General features: G+C 61.8%; 1 protein-coding gene across 1 annotated transcript; it reads right to left on the bottom strand.

Moving 5' to 3' along the window:
* Positions 1-461: 461 nt before the first annotated feature.
* Positions 462-14319, bottom strand: COL9A2 (collagen type IX alpha 2 chain). Its single transcript, XM_027743230.2, has 32 exons — positions 14169-14319; positions 12057-12131; positions 11197-11232; positions 11043-11105; positions 10155-10208; positions 9906-9941; positions 9695-9718; positions 9498-9551; positions 9135-9188; positions 8923-8973; positions 8632-8688; positions 8047-8100; positions 7712-7765; positions 7020-7073; positions 6784-6837; positions 6650-6703; positions 6454-6507; positions 6190-6243; positions 5954-6007; positions 5766-5810; positions 5590-5643; positions 5253-5306; positions 5120-5173; positions 4423-4494; positions 4304-4339; positions 4081-4125; positions 3879-3911; positions 3086-3232; positions 2163-2217; positions 1796-1984; positions 1590-1667; positions 462-944 (listed from the first exon to the last, which is right to left on the bottom strand). Exons 1-32 carry the CDS (start codon positions 14238-14240, stop codon positions 739-741), a joined length of 2076 nt encoding a protein of 691 aa, XP_027599031.2. The 5' UTR covers positions 14241-14319; the 3' UTR covers positions 462-738.
* Positions 14320-15822: the final 1503 nt, after the last annotated feature.

Raw genomic sequence — 15822 nt, 5'->3', positions numbered from 1 at the left:
GGGGCTGAACGAGGCCTGGATGTGGGAAGTGCCTTAAATGACCAAACCATAATTTGGAAATGGGAGGGGGGGGGAAGGCTTTAAAAATTAAAATTTAAAAATTTTAAAAATTAAAAATTTAAATTTAATTTTTTTTAAAATTAAATTAAAAAAATTAAATTAAAAAAATTTAAATTTAAAAAATTTTTAAAAATTTAAATTTAAAAAAATTTTAAAAATTTGAATTTAAAAATTTTTTAAAAAAATTTTAAAAATTTGAATTTAAAAAATTTTTAAAAATTTGATTTTAAAAAATTTTTAAAAATTTGAATTTAAAAAATTTTTAAAAATTTGATTTTAAAAAATTTTTAAAAAATTGAATTTAAAAAAAATTTAAAAATTAAATTAAAAAAATTAATTTCAAAAATTAAAAAATTTTTAAAAAATTTTAAAAAAAGAAAGTACAAAAAAAAAAAGGAAATTTCAATGAGCCCATTCAGCACCAAGCAGGACATAACAGAGCGAGAGGGTTTGTATAAAAGACAATTTATTTCTTTGGGAAGGGGCACAGGGAACGAACCCCGAGGGTGGCACTGGAGGCGACTCTTTATCCTCCACCGCTCCCGAGCCGTGGGATTGGGGTTCTTCCCAGCCCGGATCGAATTCCCAGGGATGTGCTTCCCACTCTGGCTGCTGGAGGGAGGGGTGGGGGGTCTCCCTGGGGGTTTGCAGTGTCGTGGTCTCTCCTGGTGCTGCCCCTCAGTACAGGGGGCCCTTGACGGTGCCCGGCTCTGCCAGGCGGGCAGCGGCGTAGGCCGAGGCTCCCAGGCAGGCAGCTGGCTCACAGAACCCGGGCAGCCCCGTGGGCCCGGGCAGTCCCGGCTTGCCAGCCTCTCCCGGGGCGCCCGGCAGGCCCCGCTCGCCCGCTTTGCCGTCCAGAGCGTGGCCGGGAATGCCGGGGAGGCCTGCAATGGGAACGGGATTTGGGGGCTTGGGGGCGCTGGGATGGGGGAAACGCTGCAGGGGAAGGGGGGATGTGTTGGCAGAGCAAGAGGGGGGACAGGAAAGGGGTGGGGGGAGGACGCTTGGAGAATCATGGAATGGCTTGGGTTGGAAGGGATATTAAGGATCATCTCGTTCCACCCCCACACCTTCCACTATCCCAGATTGCTCCAACCTTGCCTTGGACACTCCCAGGGATGGGGCAGCCACAGCTTCTCTGGGCAACCTGTGCCAGGGCCTCACAACCTCCCAGGGAGGGATTTTTTCCCAAGATCCCACCCAAACCTACTATTTTTCCCGTTTGAATCCATTCCCCCTTTCCCTGTTGAGGAGATAAGGATCCATATGGCAAAATGCTTTGCTGGGCAGCAAAGGGGAGGGAGGAGAACGCTGTGCTGGGTCTCCCTGGGGTGGGATTTGGCCCTTGCCAGGATGACCCCACAAACAGAGTGAGGAGGGAGAAAAGGGTGCTGCAGGGAGGAGGTTTAGGGGATGAACCTGGGCAGGTTTTGCAGGATGGACCACAAGGTTCAGAGCCACTCCTGGGCTCAGCATCCCACCAGCAAGGGGCATCCAGCCCTGCCCGTGCTGGGCACAGAGGGTCTCACCTGGGATCCCGGGGGGACCCGGCATTCCTGGGTGGCCACGGCCAACTTCTCCCCGCTCGCCCTTCTCTCCTCGCTTCCCTGGGGAGAGACAGGGAGGGAGGGAGTTGATGGAGCCACGGGAATACCAGGCAGTGGATGGGATGGGAGGGATGGGGGGCTGCCCCTGCTCAGGGGTGGAGGGGGCAGAGGAGGAGTTTTGGACCCACCTTTAGGTCCCGCGTTGCCGATCTGCCCGGCGGCTCCCAGGATCCCGGGGACACCTCGGGGGCCCATGGGGCCATGTGGGCCCTGCTCACCAGGAGGCCCTGGGGGCCCAGGGGGGCCAGGGGGTCCCATGGCACCGACTCCCCCCAGGGCAGCTCTCTTGGCACTGACGGCGACCTCCGCCAGCTGCTCTGTGGGGCAGAGGGAGGCCAGTGTGGGGTGGGATGGGATGGGATGTGGGATGAGGTGGGGTGGGGTGGGATGGATGGGGTGGGATGAGATGGGGTGGGGTGGGGTGGGATGGATGGGGTGGGATGGGTGGGACGGGCTGGCTGCCACCTGCCTGGCAGTGCCCTGCTCCCCCCTCACCTTGCAGCATCTTCAGCACCACGTCGACGATGTGCTGGTCCCCGGCGTCCCGGCCCTGGCGGGCACAGGAGGGACAGGCCATGAAGGACCATCGCTCCTTCTGTCCCCACCTGCTCCCACAGAGCCATTCCCAGCCCCAGCCCCTGGTCCTGAGCACCCCCTGCACCCAGCAGCACCCTCCCACCCTTCTCTTTTCCATCCTGTCCCAGTCCAAGTGCTCCAGGCTCAGCTCACACCGTGCCCGCTGCTCGTGGCATTAACTTCCTGCAGCCACGTTTTTGAGCCTAAAATGAGGTTTATACGGAAAAATCCCGACCCCAGGAAGGCTGCAAAGGCCACGTTGGAGCTAAACCCGCTGCTGGATGGTTTATATATATTTATATATATTATTAATATATTATATATTATATATATAATTATGATGATGATCGTAATCATGATAATATATTTATATTATAAACATATCAATATTTATTTTTCATTGTAAGTATTATAAATATTATATTATTTTATTATGAATATTGTAAATATTTATAATAATATAGAATATATTATAATATATAATATACAATATATAAGAATTATATCTATTATATATAATAGATAATATACAGTAATTATATATAATTATATAATTATATATAATAATTATATGTAATATATAATTATATATTATATGATAATATATAATGTATAATTATAATATATAATGTGTATAATTATATATAATAATACTATAAATATTATATTATTTTATATTAGAAATATATCAATATATCAATCAGGCAGCCCCTGAGTGGAACAGCAGCCACTTCCCAGAGGACTCAGGTGGGAAGAAAAGCTTCAGAGGCCAATTCTCCTGCGGGACTGGAGGAGCTGGTGGTGGCAGGAGGTGAGGGGGGTGTGGGGCAGGGGGTACTCACCGCTAGGCCCCTCTGGCCGGGCATCCCTGGCACTCCACGCTCCCCCAGCAGCCCCCGTGGGCCGGGGGGGCCGGGGTAGCCCCTCACCCCCGGTGCTCCTGCATCCCCTGAGGGGCCAGGGAAGCCCAGGTCACCCTGGATGCCTTGCTGCAAGGGAGGGAGAGAAGCCTCAGGAGCTCAGCCCTGTCCTGGGTACAGGGGCTGCACCCCGAGACCCCAAAGATCCCCCATAGCCCCCCGATCCAGGGCTGAGCGTGGTCACTGCAGCCCAGTCCAGGGAAAATACTCCCTCGGGCCGCCCGTGTGCAGCACGAGGCAGCTCCAGGGAGCAGCAGCAGGGTCAGCTGGGGCTGAGGGTCCCTCCGAGCCCCCCTGGCCCCAAACCCCCCCGGGACTCACCTGTCCCTTTGGTCCCCAACCCCCCCAGGAATCACCTGTCCTTTTTGTCCCCAAACCCCCGGGGACTCACCTGTCCCTTGGTCCCCCACACCCCCCCGGGGGACTCACCTGTCCCTTTGGCCCCCAAACCCCCCCCCCGGGATACCTGTCCCTTTGGTCCCCAAACCCCCCAGGACTCACCTGTCCCTTTGGTCCCCAAACCCCCCCAGGACTCACCTGTCCCTTTGGTCCCCAAACCCCCCGGGACTCACCTGTCCCTTTGGCCCCCAAACCCCCCCGGGACTCACCTGTCCCTTTGGTCCCCAAACCCCCCCGGGACTCACCTGTCCCTTTGGTCCCCAAACCCCCTGGGACTCACCTGTCCCTTTGGCCCCCAAACCCCCCCGGGACTCACCTGTCCCTTTGGCCCCGGCTCTCCGGATTCACCCTGTGGGGACAGAGGACACAGGAAAGGCGATGGGGAGGGAGCAGGACCCTGGAGAGGCAGCTTGGGGGGATGCACGTGGACCCCCCCTGGGGTGTGCTGCTGTGGGAACATGCTGGGCAGGAGACCCCACAGGGACAGGGACCCACGTCCACCCCATGCCAGGACTCACCTTCTCTCCCTTCAGCCCAGCCAGGCCGTGGACACCGGGGTCTCCCTAGAGGAAAAGCGACAGGAGAGATGAACCTTCCCCCACCAGGAGCCACCCCCTCTGCAGGAGGACTCCCCTTTGGACACGGTGAGTTCCGTGGGGACGTGAGGGAATTGTGGAGAAGGTGTTTGGAGTCAGCCGTGTCAGACACGGGCTCAGCCCGGGCAGGGGGGGATGTACTCACAACGCTGCCTTTGGGGCCAGTTTTCCCTGGGGAGCCCTGGAGAAAGGAGAGGGGGATCAGCCCAGCTCAGGGCACGTTCCCTGAGCCCCAGCTCTGCCCTGAGCAGGCAGAGCACTCACCTTGTCTCCTTTGACTCCTGGCAAGCCTTGGGGTCCCGGGATCCCTGGATGACCCTGCTCGCCCTTCGGCCCCTGGGAATCAAGGGAACATGGGGAAAAAGGGAAAAATGAGTGAGAAGAGGCAAAGGAAGGACCTTCCTCCCCTATCAGAGCATCCTCTCCAAGGCCATGGGTTGCATGAGCAGCTCCCAATTCCCTCCAGCAGCTCTGGCTGCCCCCCCAGCATCCCAACCTCCCCTGAATCCAGGTTCTGAGGCGGAGTAGGGCAGAGAATGATGGAGGAGCCTCCACCCAGGCTGTGCCAAGAGGGAGAATCATCCAGGGATGGGATCCTGTCCCCAGGAAAAGGGACAAAGGTCATTTTGGGGCTATTTTTCCACCCCAGAAAAGCCTCCCAGAGGGCCCAGGCAGCCTCTCCCCCCCTTGCTGGGCTGGGAGGAAATTCCTGTCCCTGCTGGGGCTGCAAACCCAGCGTGGTCCCAGCACCACTAATCCCTGAGCTGTTTGCCCCGGGTTAATCCCTCCCCCTGGGGCAGCCAGACCCAGCGGGATGGGCACGGGATTGAGCCCAGGCTGGATCAAAGGCGAGCTCCAGCTGTGTCCCACTGACCCCTCAGGGCTCAGCATCCATGGCAGAGCCCCCAGACCGCCGGGCTGAGCCCCCCCAGTGCCCAACCCTGCCGTAGGCACAACTCACCACTCTGCCCTGCTCCCCCGGGGGCCCCACGAGGCCACGCTCGCCCCGGTCGCCCTGTGGACACCCAGGAAAAGGGCACAGTCAGGGGCAGCTCCTGGCACAGCCAGAGCCCCCCCCAGTGCCCCCCACTCACCTTCAGCCCAGGGACACCCTCTGGGCCCTGCTCGCCCCGAGGGCCGGGCTCCCCCTGAAACAGAGACACAAACACCCAGGGCACTTCTCGGGCATCCCTGGGCATCACATCCTTCCCCAGGGACGTGCCCGTGTCCCCTGCAGGCACTGGTGGCCGAGGAGGTGATGGACACAGGGCTGGAGCAGTGACCCCGTGAGGGGCAGAGGGGGGATAAAACTGCCCAGTAATGCTTTTGGTTTGACAGGAAACAGGGAAAAGAGAGAGAGGGAGAGAAAAAGAGAGAGAGAGCAGCCCTCAGGCTGTGCCCGGGGGGGCCACGGTGACATTCTGTACTTACAAGCTGCCCTGGGGCACCGGTGACACCAGGCTGGCCACGGGCACCCACTTCACCCTGTGGGGAGACAGAGGTGGCTCAGGGACAGCAGGGGTGGGGAGGGGACAGCGTGGGGACAAGGCTGAGGGCACAGCAGCTGTGGGGTCACAGTGGGTGTTCGGGGCAGGGGGGTCACCCACCTTGTCTCCCGGGCCACCTTTGCTTCCCGGCTGGCCTGGCAAGCCCTGGGGAAACCAAGCTGGGCTCAAACCCTGGGCACAGCACTGCCAGCAGCGTCCCTGCTGGGCGCTGGCACCACCCAGGATAGGGGTGTCACCCCACGGGTGAGGGGGTGCCAGCCCAGTTTGGGGGGTCCCCCGGCACTCACAGCTTGTCCCCGGTGTCCTGGCGTTCCCGGGCGTCCAGCCTGTCCCACACTGCCCTGGGAGGGGCACAGAGGGTGTCACGGGTGGGGCAAAGGGGGGGCACTGCCAATCTCCACCAGCCAGCAGTGGAGCCAGGGGCTGGGAGCTTATCCCACCTGCCATCCCTGTTATTCCCAGCACGAGATTCAGGGTGTGTCTGTGCCCTGTGCCAGCACAGGCAGCACCTGCCCCTGCTCACCTTCACCCCCGGGATACCCGGGGTGCCATCCTTGCCATCGATGCCCGGCAGACCCTGCGACAGGGGGGGAGAGTCACTTGATCACCTCTGTCCCACCTGAAAGGCTCATGGGGGGACAAAAAGAGGTGGGAAGGGAAGGGAAGGGAAGGGAAAGCTTCAGCCCTGCCAGGGTGCAAGGACACAGCATGGGACACAGAGGGATCTTCTCCTTGACAGAAGAGGCTCATTCCCAGCCCTGGCACAGGTGCCACCAGCTGTACTCACATTCTCCCCCTTGGGGCCGATGTCTCCCTGGGGTCCCCTGATGCCACGGCCACCCTGGAGCAGGAGAGGGCAAGTGTCAGGTCAGTGTGCCCCTGGGGCAGAGGGTGGGGCTGGCAGAGGGAGGAGATGGGACACCCTGGGCAGAGCCCCTCTCCACGTGGGGCACAGGGACACTGGCACTGGGGGGGTCACCTACCAGCTCTCCCTTCTCACCGGGGTCCCCGGGTGGTCCCTTGGGGCCTTCCCTGCCCTGCAGAGGAGAAAGGCAAGAGCTGAGCAGGGAACTGGGGGGTCCCTGAGCCCCCGGGGTGGGGTTGGGGGGGCACTCACCGGCCGCCCAGCCGCTCCAACAGACCCCACCATGCCCTTGTACCCAGCAGGGCCCTGCAAAGAGAGCACAAGGGGGGGTCAATGCCTGGCACCCCAACCCCCAGCCCCACCCAGCAGGAGGCAGGTCCAGCTCCCCAAGGCAGCCCAACGTGTTGGTGACGGTCCCGGGAAGCGCCTCCAGCCTGGGAATCGCTGCCATGGAATTTGGGCCCCCCGAGCCCCCCAGCAGCACTCACCGTCTCGCCCTTGGGTCCTGCCATCCCGGGGTACCCCCTGGGGCCCTGAGGTCCCTGTGGGGAAGGGAAGCACAGTTCCAGTTTAGCTGGGAAGCCCCCCTGGAGCAGCCCAGGGGGAGGCTGCGATTCCAGCAACCCCCGGGGTTGGGAATCAGCCCGTTTGGCCAAACACGGGGGGTTCCAGCCCCTCCTAATCCTGCAGCCCCCCAGCAGGTGCTTTTCCAGCTGTCGATTCCATCACAGCAACGGGCCCAAACTGGAGTCTCTTGCCCTGCCAAAGCTCTGCTTCAAAGCAGTTCTGCCCTTCCCTGGACCCAGGGCTCAGCCCATTAATTGCTTTTCATCTTCAAAGTGCTCAGGGAGCTCCTGCAGCTTTAATCCCCCCCCGGCCCTGCCGTGAGCTGGGGGCTGCACCCCCCCTTTCAGGTGGGGTGAGGGGGGCTCGGGGCACAGGAGAGCTTTGTCCTGGCCCAGGAGTTATCCATGGTAGCAGCCGAGGTCTCTGTTGGGAGAGGTGGTGACACCCTGGGAGGAGGAGGGAGATGGGTGGGAGGAAGGCTTTGCTGCAGCCCCAGGGCTGTGTGGGACACACTGGTGTCACCTCCCCGGTGTCTGGGGCCGAGCACAAAGTGGGCACCCCCAGTTTTTGGGGCCCTGGGGGGTGGAGGAGCAGAGAGGGGGGAGTGTGTTACCGGCGGGCCGGGGACTCCTTGTTCTCCAGAGGCACCGACGTCGCCCTTGGGGCCCTGGGCAGGGAGAGAACTGAGTGTTGGGGGGCAGTGGGGGTACAAACTGCCCTGGGGACACAAGACCCCCTCCCTTGGGACCCAGCAGGGGATGGGGAAGGTGTCCCTGCCCGGGAAGCCACCTTGGGAAGACCACCCTGTCCCCCTCCCTCTCCCAGCCCTGGATTTCCCGCCTTCCTCTCCCACCTCTTTTCTTCCTTTTTTCCCCCCTTTTCTCCCGCTGGGTCCATCCCCTGCTCCTCCAGAGGCCCCAGGGACACCTGGATGTGCTGGGAACTCACCTGCCCCCCCTGCCTGCCGGGCTCCCCGAGGGCACCGGGGCGGCCTCTGTGTCCCTGCGGGGGAACAAGAAGATCGTGAGCACCCCTGGCAGAGCAGCAGGGCTGTGGCAGCGTCCTGAGAGCCCCCCTGCCCACCTCAGCCCACCCTGGGGGGCCCACTGGAGCTTCCTGAGGCAGTGGCAGGGCTGGGACTGGGGCTTTGGCATGGGGTCCCACACCCAGGAAAGGGTTGGTGGGAGCTGGGAAGCCACTCGAGGCCTCTCCCACGGCACCTTTGGCTCCAGGGCTCTCTGTGCACGTGTGTCCTGGTGCTCCCAGGGGAGCAGGGCAGTTCCTGAGCTCCCTGTGGCTCCAGAGCTCTCTGTGCACGTGTGTCCTGGTGCTCCCAGGGGAGCAGGGCAGTTCCTGAGCTCCCTGTGGCTCCAGAGCTCTCTGTGCACGTGTGTTCTGGTGCTCCCAGGGGAGCAGGGCAGTTCCTGAGCTCCCTCCCTGTGGCTCCAGAGCGAGGATGGATCCTCCACTCTGCCACAACCTGCTGGAGGTGACGGTCCCTGTTCCACCCCAGCAGCTCCAGGGCTCCCTTACCTTCAGTCCCTGCAGTCCCTGGGGGCCCTTGGGACCTGGGGGGCAGCTGGTCGGGCACTGGGGGGAAGAAGAAGCACAGGATGAGTTGGGGAAGGACCTGGAGGCTGTGGAGAAGCCGTGCTGGGAAGGACGGGCTCCTGTGCCACGTGGGAGCGGTGACACAGGGGACCCCCCGCTCACACCCCAGCTGTGCTGGAGACCCTGCTCCTCCCCAGGGACAGAATTCCAGGGAGGGCTGCATTCCAGGGCCCTGCAGAGCCCTGCTGGAGGGACGAGGCCATGGCAGCTCACCAGGATATCAGCGCTGCCTTCCTCCAGTCCTTGGATGTGTCCTGGGAGGCCCTGGAGGGAAGGAGACCATCAGCATCCCTGGGTTGGTATGAGGATGATTTCCCAGGAGGGAGGGGCGTGGCAGAGCCCAGGTCCCGGCCCCAGAGCCAGGGCTGAGCCTGGGGGAAGCTTCTCCCTCGTGCAGAAGGTGTTGGTGGCCGGGGGGTACTCACGGGTTTCCCTGGAGGGCCTGGGGGGCCCCGGGGGCCGTCGGGTCCAGGGTCACCCTGGGAAAGAACAGACCCAGGAAAGGAGATTCAGGGCTGGGGAGGTGGCAGGTGCTTCCAGAGCTGGGGTGGAGAGGGGTGATGGAGACCTGGAGAGCCAGGATGTCACAGCAGGAACGGGGACATCCCCAGGGTGGATGGCACCAGGGGACAGGCTGGTGGCACAGAACTGCCACCCCTCCAGCCCCACTGTCCCACCCTCCCACATTCCAGGATCATCCCTGTTTGTCCCAGGAGCCCTGAAGTGCAGAGGGGCAGATCCTGGGGTAGGGAGGGGAGGTTTTCCCATGTCCCCTCCTGACTCCTCACCTTGGGTCCCAGCACCCCGATCTCTCCAGGAAGCCCCACTTGGCCTGGAAGCCCCTTAAGGAGAAGACAAACATTCCCTGAGTGAGAGAGGTCACACCCCCAGGCCTCCCTTTGGGCGTGCTGGGATTTGAGCTCTCCCAGCACAATTCCAGGCAGGATCCCTGGCCATCCCCCCAACCCCCCAGTGTGGCACTCACGGGTGGTCCTGGCAGAGAAGGGCCCTGCAAGAGGGAGAAAGAGGGTTGGTCTGAATTCCCCAACCCCCCAGACCCTGTAGGATCCGTGTCCCCAGCAGGGTGATGCCACAGCACCAGCTGGGGGGGCTGGGGACAGTCCTGCTCTGCCCCCACCCCCCGTGTGACAGCAGTGGGTGCATCCCCTGCACCCGTGGGAGCAGCAGATACTCACAGGGAGCCCTGGAGGCCCTGGAAGTCCAGGCTGGCCCTGCCAAGGAAGAGGAGGAGAGTCAGGAGCAGAAACAGGTGGGTCTGCTCTGGCAGCTGCTAAAATCCCCCCTCCCTCACCCAGCCCTGGTGCCCCCTCACTGCCAAAACCTCCATCACCAGTTCCTGGTCCCTGCTGGCTCCGAGAGGGGAAGGTGGGAGCCAAGGAAAGTGGGAGCCTGGAGAAGCTGCCCCAGAGCAGCCCCTCACTCACTTTAATTCCTGGTGCTCCGATGGGTCCTGGCTCCCCTTTTGCTCCTGTCAGGCCCTGCAAGAGGAGAGATCCCAGAGGTTATTCCCAGCCCCTGGGGTTGTTCCCATGGAAGGAGCTGAATCCCTTTGCAGGCAGATCCAGCTGGATGAATAATCCATGCTCACAGTGACAGTTATCTCTCTATTCATTTATTATTGAAGAATAACTAAACCCCCAAAGATTCATGAAGGGCCATCAGAGGCACAGAAGAGGACTCTGCAGTTCGGGATTCCCTCTGATCAGGAGGTAAGTCCCTGGCACTGACCTGGGCATGGGGCAGGAGCCCACCCAGCCCTCCCTGGGCACCCATCACACACCCCTGAGACCCAACCCAGGGGACCTGGGGATGGGACTGACCCATCCCAGCAGCCAGGCAGGGGGAGGTGACAGCTCTGTCCCCTTTCTGCCACCACTTCTGTGGTGACTCTGCTCGTGCCAGGGAGGGGACAGTGGTGGAGTCACTGATGCCACCTCATGGGTGCCAGGGGGGTGGCTGCAGGAGGGGACACGAGATTGCTCCAGGTTTGTTCTGGAGGAAACAAGAGCTCAGTGAGGGCACAGGGCAGCAGCAGCAGCAGCAAAGGACAAGGAAAAGCCTTTCCATGCCCAAGGTGTCCATGCTCCCCTGGCACAGCTCTGCCCTGCCTGGGGTGCAGGGGGATGTGCTTTTGGGTGCCCAGGCAGTGGGAGGGGGTGGCACCAGCCCTGCCCGGGCTCTGCTGTGATTCCAGAGCTGCTTCCAGCTCCCGCAGGCAGGGATTTGGGCCCGTTCTGATGGGGGACAGACACGGTAAGAGGAGTTTGCTGCGGGCAGGGACCCCACGGGGGGGGCAGGGGGTGGGTACTCACGTCGATGCCCGGCTTCCCTGGGGGTCCATCGGGGCCAGGGGCTCCGGGGTCCCCCTTGACACCCTTGAAGAGAGAAGAGGAGGGGGCAGGATGGAAGGAGCTCCTCTGGGAGGAGGGGGAGCAGCGGGGAGCTGGGGGGAGGGCGGGTACTCACCGGGGAGCCCGGGGCTCCAGCAGGGCCTTTGTCACCCTGGGGAGAGGAAGGAGGTTATAAAAGAGACCTGTCACCCCCCAGGGTGGGGGGCTCAGCATCCTTGTCCCCCTCCTCAAGCCAGAGGGGGGCTCAATCCAGCTGGGATGCTGGATTCCACAGCCAGGTGGGGAATTGGGATGGGGCTGGGGTTGGGAAGAGTGGGTTGTGTTGGGGTTTTGGGAGGGCTGTGCTGGGTTGGGGAGGGGAGGTTGTGGCTGTTCTGGGTATAAATAGCACTAAAATAACACCTGGGGGCACATCCCAGAGAAAGGGCACGTTCTGCTGGCTCACAGATCTCCCCTCTGTTCGGGCCCCCACTCCACGGCCCGGGGAGGATCTGGAGCCACAGCCCCCCCAGCACAGCCCTTGGCCACATCACCGCTCTGAGGGCACCCCACTGGGGTGTCCTGCTCCCCACCAGCCCCCCTGCCTCCCCCCCTCACTGGGCACCTCTGGGCTGACCCTGCAGCCCCCTGAGCATCCTCTGCTGCCCAGACAGAGGAACACCCAAACCCCCTCAAAAACCACTTCAGCCCCCAATTTCCAAGGTGCTCGGGAGGCCACGGGCAGCTGTGGCTGGAGATGGAGCCCTCAGTGCAGGAGCTGTGCTCCCTGTGCCACCTTTGCTGCCCGGGGCTGCAGGAGAAGCCGGGGACGCTCCGTGTGCCCCAGCCCAGGAGCAGCGGGACTCGCACGGAGCAGGAATCCCACGGCACCGGCATCCCCTGCCCTGGCCGAGCCTCCGCCCTACACAATGTCCCTCTTTGTCCCGCGGCTCCCCTCCCTCCCTCCCTGCCTCCCTCAGGTTCCCGGTTACTCACGTCAATCCCGTCCGCTCCCGGCACTCCTGGGGGACCGGGGGGCCCTCTCGGGCCGGGCTGGCCCGGTGGCCCTCTCTAGGAGGGAAGAGGGGTGGGATCCACATCAGGAAGGAGCAGAGGCACCCCGGGACATGCTGGGGGACAGTGGGAGCCTCTGGTGTATGCTGGGGACCCACCGGGATGGAGGGAGCCCCCCAGGCCGGCCCAGCTCTGCGGGATCCTCACTGTGCCCCCCAGCCAGGGCGTGGATGGGGAAATCCAGGGCATCTCCCCCACCCTGGCACCACCAGCTCCCCCTGCCCTGCTCATTTCCTACCCCTTTTCTTCCCCCTCCTGCCCTGGTTCCAGAGGACTCCTGCCCCAACGGAGCACAATGTCCATGAGGTGATGGCAGCATTTCTACCCCACTTCTGCCCCCTCCTTCCCTGGCACCACCAGAGGCTCCTGCCCCAATGGGGTGGGATCTCCATGGGGTGATGGCAGCATTTCTACCCCACTTCTGCCCCTTCCTTTCCTGGCACCACCAGCTCCCCATGCCCTGCTCATTTCCTACCCCTTTTCTTCCCCCTCCTGCCCTGGTTCAATGGGACTCCTTCCCCAGTGGAGTGGGATCTCCATGGGGTGATGGCAGCATTTCTACCCCATTTCTGCCCCCTCCTGCCCTGGCACCCTCGGGGGCTCCTGCCCAGACGGATCGCGGTCTCCACGGGGTGATGACATCACTTGCCAAGGCCCCCCCTTGGCTCAGAGCGGGATTTCTGGGAGCCCTGGCAGGATTTGGGGGCCGGCAGCCCCGGGGTGAGGTGGGGACCCCCGGCCCTCGGCGGGAGCTGTCCCCGTGCCGGGCTGGCTCGGTGCCCGTGTCCCGCAGCCCCGCTCCCGGCTCCGCACAAAAGCTCCATTGAGGAGCGGCGGGGGAGCTGCCGGGGCCCGGCCCCGGCCCGCAGGTTTGCAGAGGACTCTGCAAAGAAACCTCTGTTATCCTAACGGGGAGTTCGGGGGGAAGAGATTCCAGTCCTGGAGACGGAACCCGCGGCGTTCCTGGAAATGGGAACCAGACGTGGCTGGGCTGCAACTCCTGCGGCTCCTCCGACCCCCCCCCCCCCCAGGGTGGGTTATTTTAAATAATAAATATAAATATATAGGGGTGAGGGGAGCTGCTGGTTGGTGCACGGAACAGGAGAGCCCTGGGTCAAACCCTGCGGTCGGGGAGGGAGCGAGTCCCGGTCCCTGCGAGAGCCCCTGAAAGGCACCTTTGTCCTGCCCGAGTGATTTCCAAATGGTTCCTTGTTCCCGCAGCTCCCACATCCCCCAGCCCGCTCCCCTGGCCAGCCCCTGGCACCACGAGCCCACGGGCATCCCGGGGGGCTGTTCTAGGAGGGAGCTGCCCCCCAAACTGTGCCGACAGGAGCCGCGTGGAAAGATTTTCCAAAATCTTTTCTAAAAATCTGGCTAAAAACCAGATTTTACCCCCATCCCTGCGAGGCAGGGAGAGTTTTCCCAGGTGGGCTCCCAGGAGGAACTCTGCCTCTTCCTCTGCACTGCTCACCCCGAGGAGCGGGGGGACACCTTCCCTTCTTCCCGATCCGTTTTTTCCTGTCCCTGGGTGAGTTCGGAGTGTCCACCGGGACCCCCAGGACCCCCGCTGCTGGTGTCCCCCCCCCCGGGGCAGCCCTGGGAGGGTCTGACCCCCCGCAGCCCCCTCAGTCCGGAGCCGCAGCACATCCCGGGAAAGGAGAAGGACATTTTCCCAGGTGATGGGAAGCAGATCCGGCGGCTGCTGGGGAGGGAAAGGGCGGAGGGGGAAAATAAAACTGAGCTTGTCCAGCTAACAAGTCCCAGATTTCCAAGCCCCCTCTTCCCGCGGGGCTTTTGGCACGGAGAGGTCCCGGGTGGGTCGGGGCGGTGGGTCCCGGCTGGGGGCTGTTCCCAACCCCCCCATTCCTGGGAAAAGCAAGGGAAAGGTGCTGGGAAAAGAAGCCAAAAGTCGCGGGGGCGCTCAGCACTGCGACGGGGGAGACGGGGACCGTCCCCTCTCCATCCAGCCCCTCTCCATCCCTTCTCCAGCCCCATCCCAGCCCGGAGCGGAGCGGGATCGAGCACAGGACTTACGAGCTGGGCCAGGCAGAGGCAGGAGGTTTGGAGCACGAGCCAGAGCTGGAACAACGAGGGACCCCCGGCCATGGCGAAGGCGGCCGGAGCCGAGCGCGGGTGGGCTCGTGTCGCTGAGCTCGGGTTCGGCACCGCCGGACACCGGGAGGGACGGGGGGAGGAGGAGGAGGAGGAGGAGGAGGAAGGGGCTCATTAATATGGAGCAGTGGGATGAGGGCAGGCGGCAGCCCCGGCCCCCCGCCCCCCTCCAGGTGAGCTCGGGGCTATTTTGGGCTCCTCCACGGCTGGATGGTGACAGGGGGGTTGGCACGATGGTGGTGAGGATTTGGCACAGACACGGGGCTGGGAGAGGAGCGGGATGAGCCGAGGAGCTGCAGCCGGAGCTGCCCTGGGAGACCCCGGCCAGGATGTGTGTGTGGGCACCCCCCGGCCAGGATGTGTGTGTGGGCACCCCCCGGCCAGGATGTGTGTGTGGGCACCCCCAGGGTGTCCCTGCGCTGTCCCCATCGCGATGCCACACAAGGCCTGGGTGCAGCACTGGGAGCCGGTTCCTACCGGGATTTCTGACCCCTGGGAGGGTGCTGGGGGGGTTCTGCCCCAAATTCTCCCCTGGGAGCCCCGTGCAGCCCTTGGGGCTGCCCCCAGCAATGCCCCCAGTGTGGCACTGGGAGGGGAAGGGGGGCTGTGCCGGGGGGGTCACCCCGCTGTCCCCTACAGCCCTGGCAGCACACGAGGGCGATGTCCATGGGGGGTGGGTGCCCCACGCACCCCCCTCCATGCCCAGCTCCCCCCCCCCCAGCTCCTGCCTGTGCCGGCAGCCGCCCCCCAGCTCCCGGGAACACGGGATGATTCATCCCGGCGAGTTCTTCCTCCTCCTCCTCCTCCTCCTCCCGGAGCTCGAAGGCTCCGCAATGAGCCGCTGATTCATCGGGTTTGGGGGGGCTCAAGGGCCCCCAGGAACGGGTCAGGGGTGGCAGAGCAGTGCTGGGCATGTTCCCCAGTGGGCACGGCGCCATCCCAGCACACAGACCAGTCGGGACTCCAGGCTGGGATCTCCTCTCCTGGTCTTTCTTCCCGTGTCCCAGCCCGGCACGCAGACCCCCAAAATTCCCTATACCCCCATAACCAGCACCCCTGTACCCCTCCACCCAGCACTCCTGCACCCCTCAGCCCCCCAAAAACTCACACCCAGCACCCCTTGTAGCCCCCCGCCCCTCCTCAGCCTTCCCAAATCAGCCAGGACCCCTGCACTCCTCAGCTCCTCAAAATCTGCCCCCATCAGCCCTGAACCCCTCAAATTCCCCCAACCCCCTAAATTCTTCCCATTCCCCCCAAATTCCCTCCATTCCTCAACCCCCACAAATTCCCCCCCATTCCCCACAAATTCCCAAAATTCCCCACAAACCCCCCATTCCTCAAACCCCCCAAATTCTTCCCATTCCCCCCAAATTCCCTCCATTCCTCAAACCCCCCAAATTCTCCCCATTCCTCAAACCCCCCAAATTCCCTCCATTCCTCAAACCCCCCAAATTCTCCCCATTCCTCAAACCCCCCAAACTCCCCCCCATTCCCCCCAAATTCCCCCCATTCCTCAAACCCCCCAAATTCCCCCCCATTCCCCACAAATTCCCAAAATTCCCCTCAAACCCCCCAA

Source organism: Pipra filicauda, unplaced genomic scaffold (genome assembly GCF_003945595.2).
Source record: "Pipra filicauda isolate LSUMZ 115617 unplaced genomic scaffold, ASM394559v2 scaffold232_size1229904_pilon, whole genome shotgun sequence".
NCBI lineage: Eukaryota > Metazoa > Chordata > Aves > Passeriformes > Pipridae > Pipra > Pipra filicauda.
Note: the sequence above shows the minus strand (reverse complement) of the source record. Positions and strands in the feature narration are given on the sequence as shown.

Coding starts and splice junctions, on each gene's coding strand:
- COL9A2 (XM_027743230.2), bottom strand. CDS start 14,240: ATGGCCGGGGGTCCCTCGTTGTTCCAGCTCTGGCTCGTGCTCCAAACC. Junction 9,719..9,905: donor CAGGGCCTCCAGGGCTCCCT/GTGAGTATCTGC, acceptor TCCCTCTTGCAG/GGCCCTTCTCTGCCAGGACC. Junction 4,340..4,422: donor CAGGAGTCAAAGGAGACAAG/GTGAGTGCTCTG, acceptor TCCTTTCTCCAG/GGCTCCCCAGGGAAAACTGG.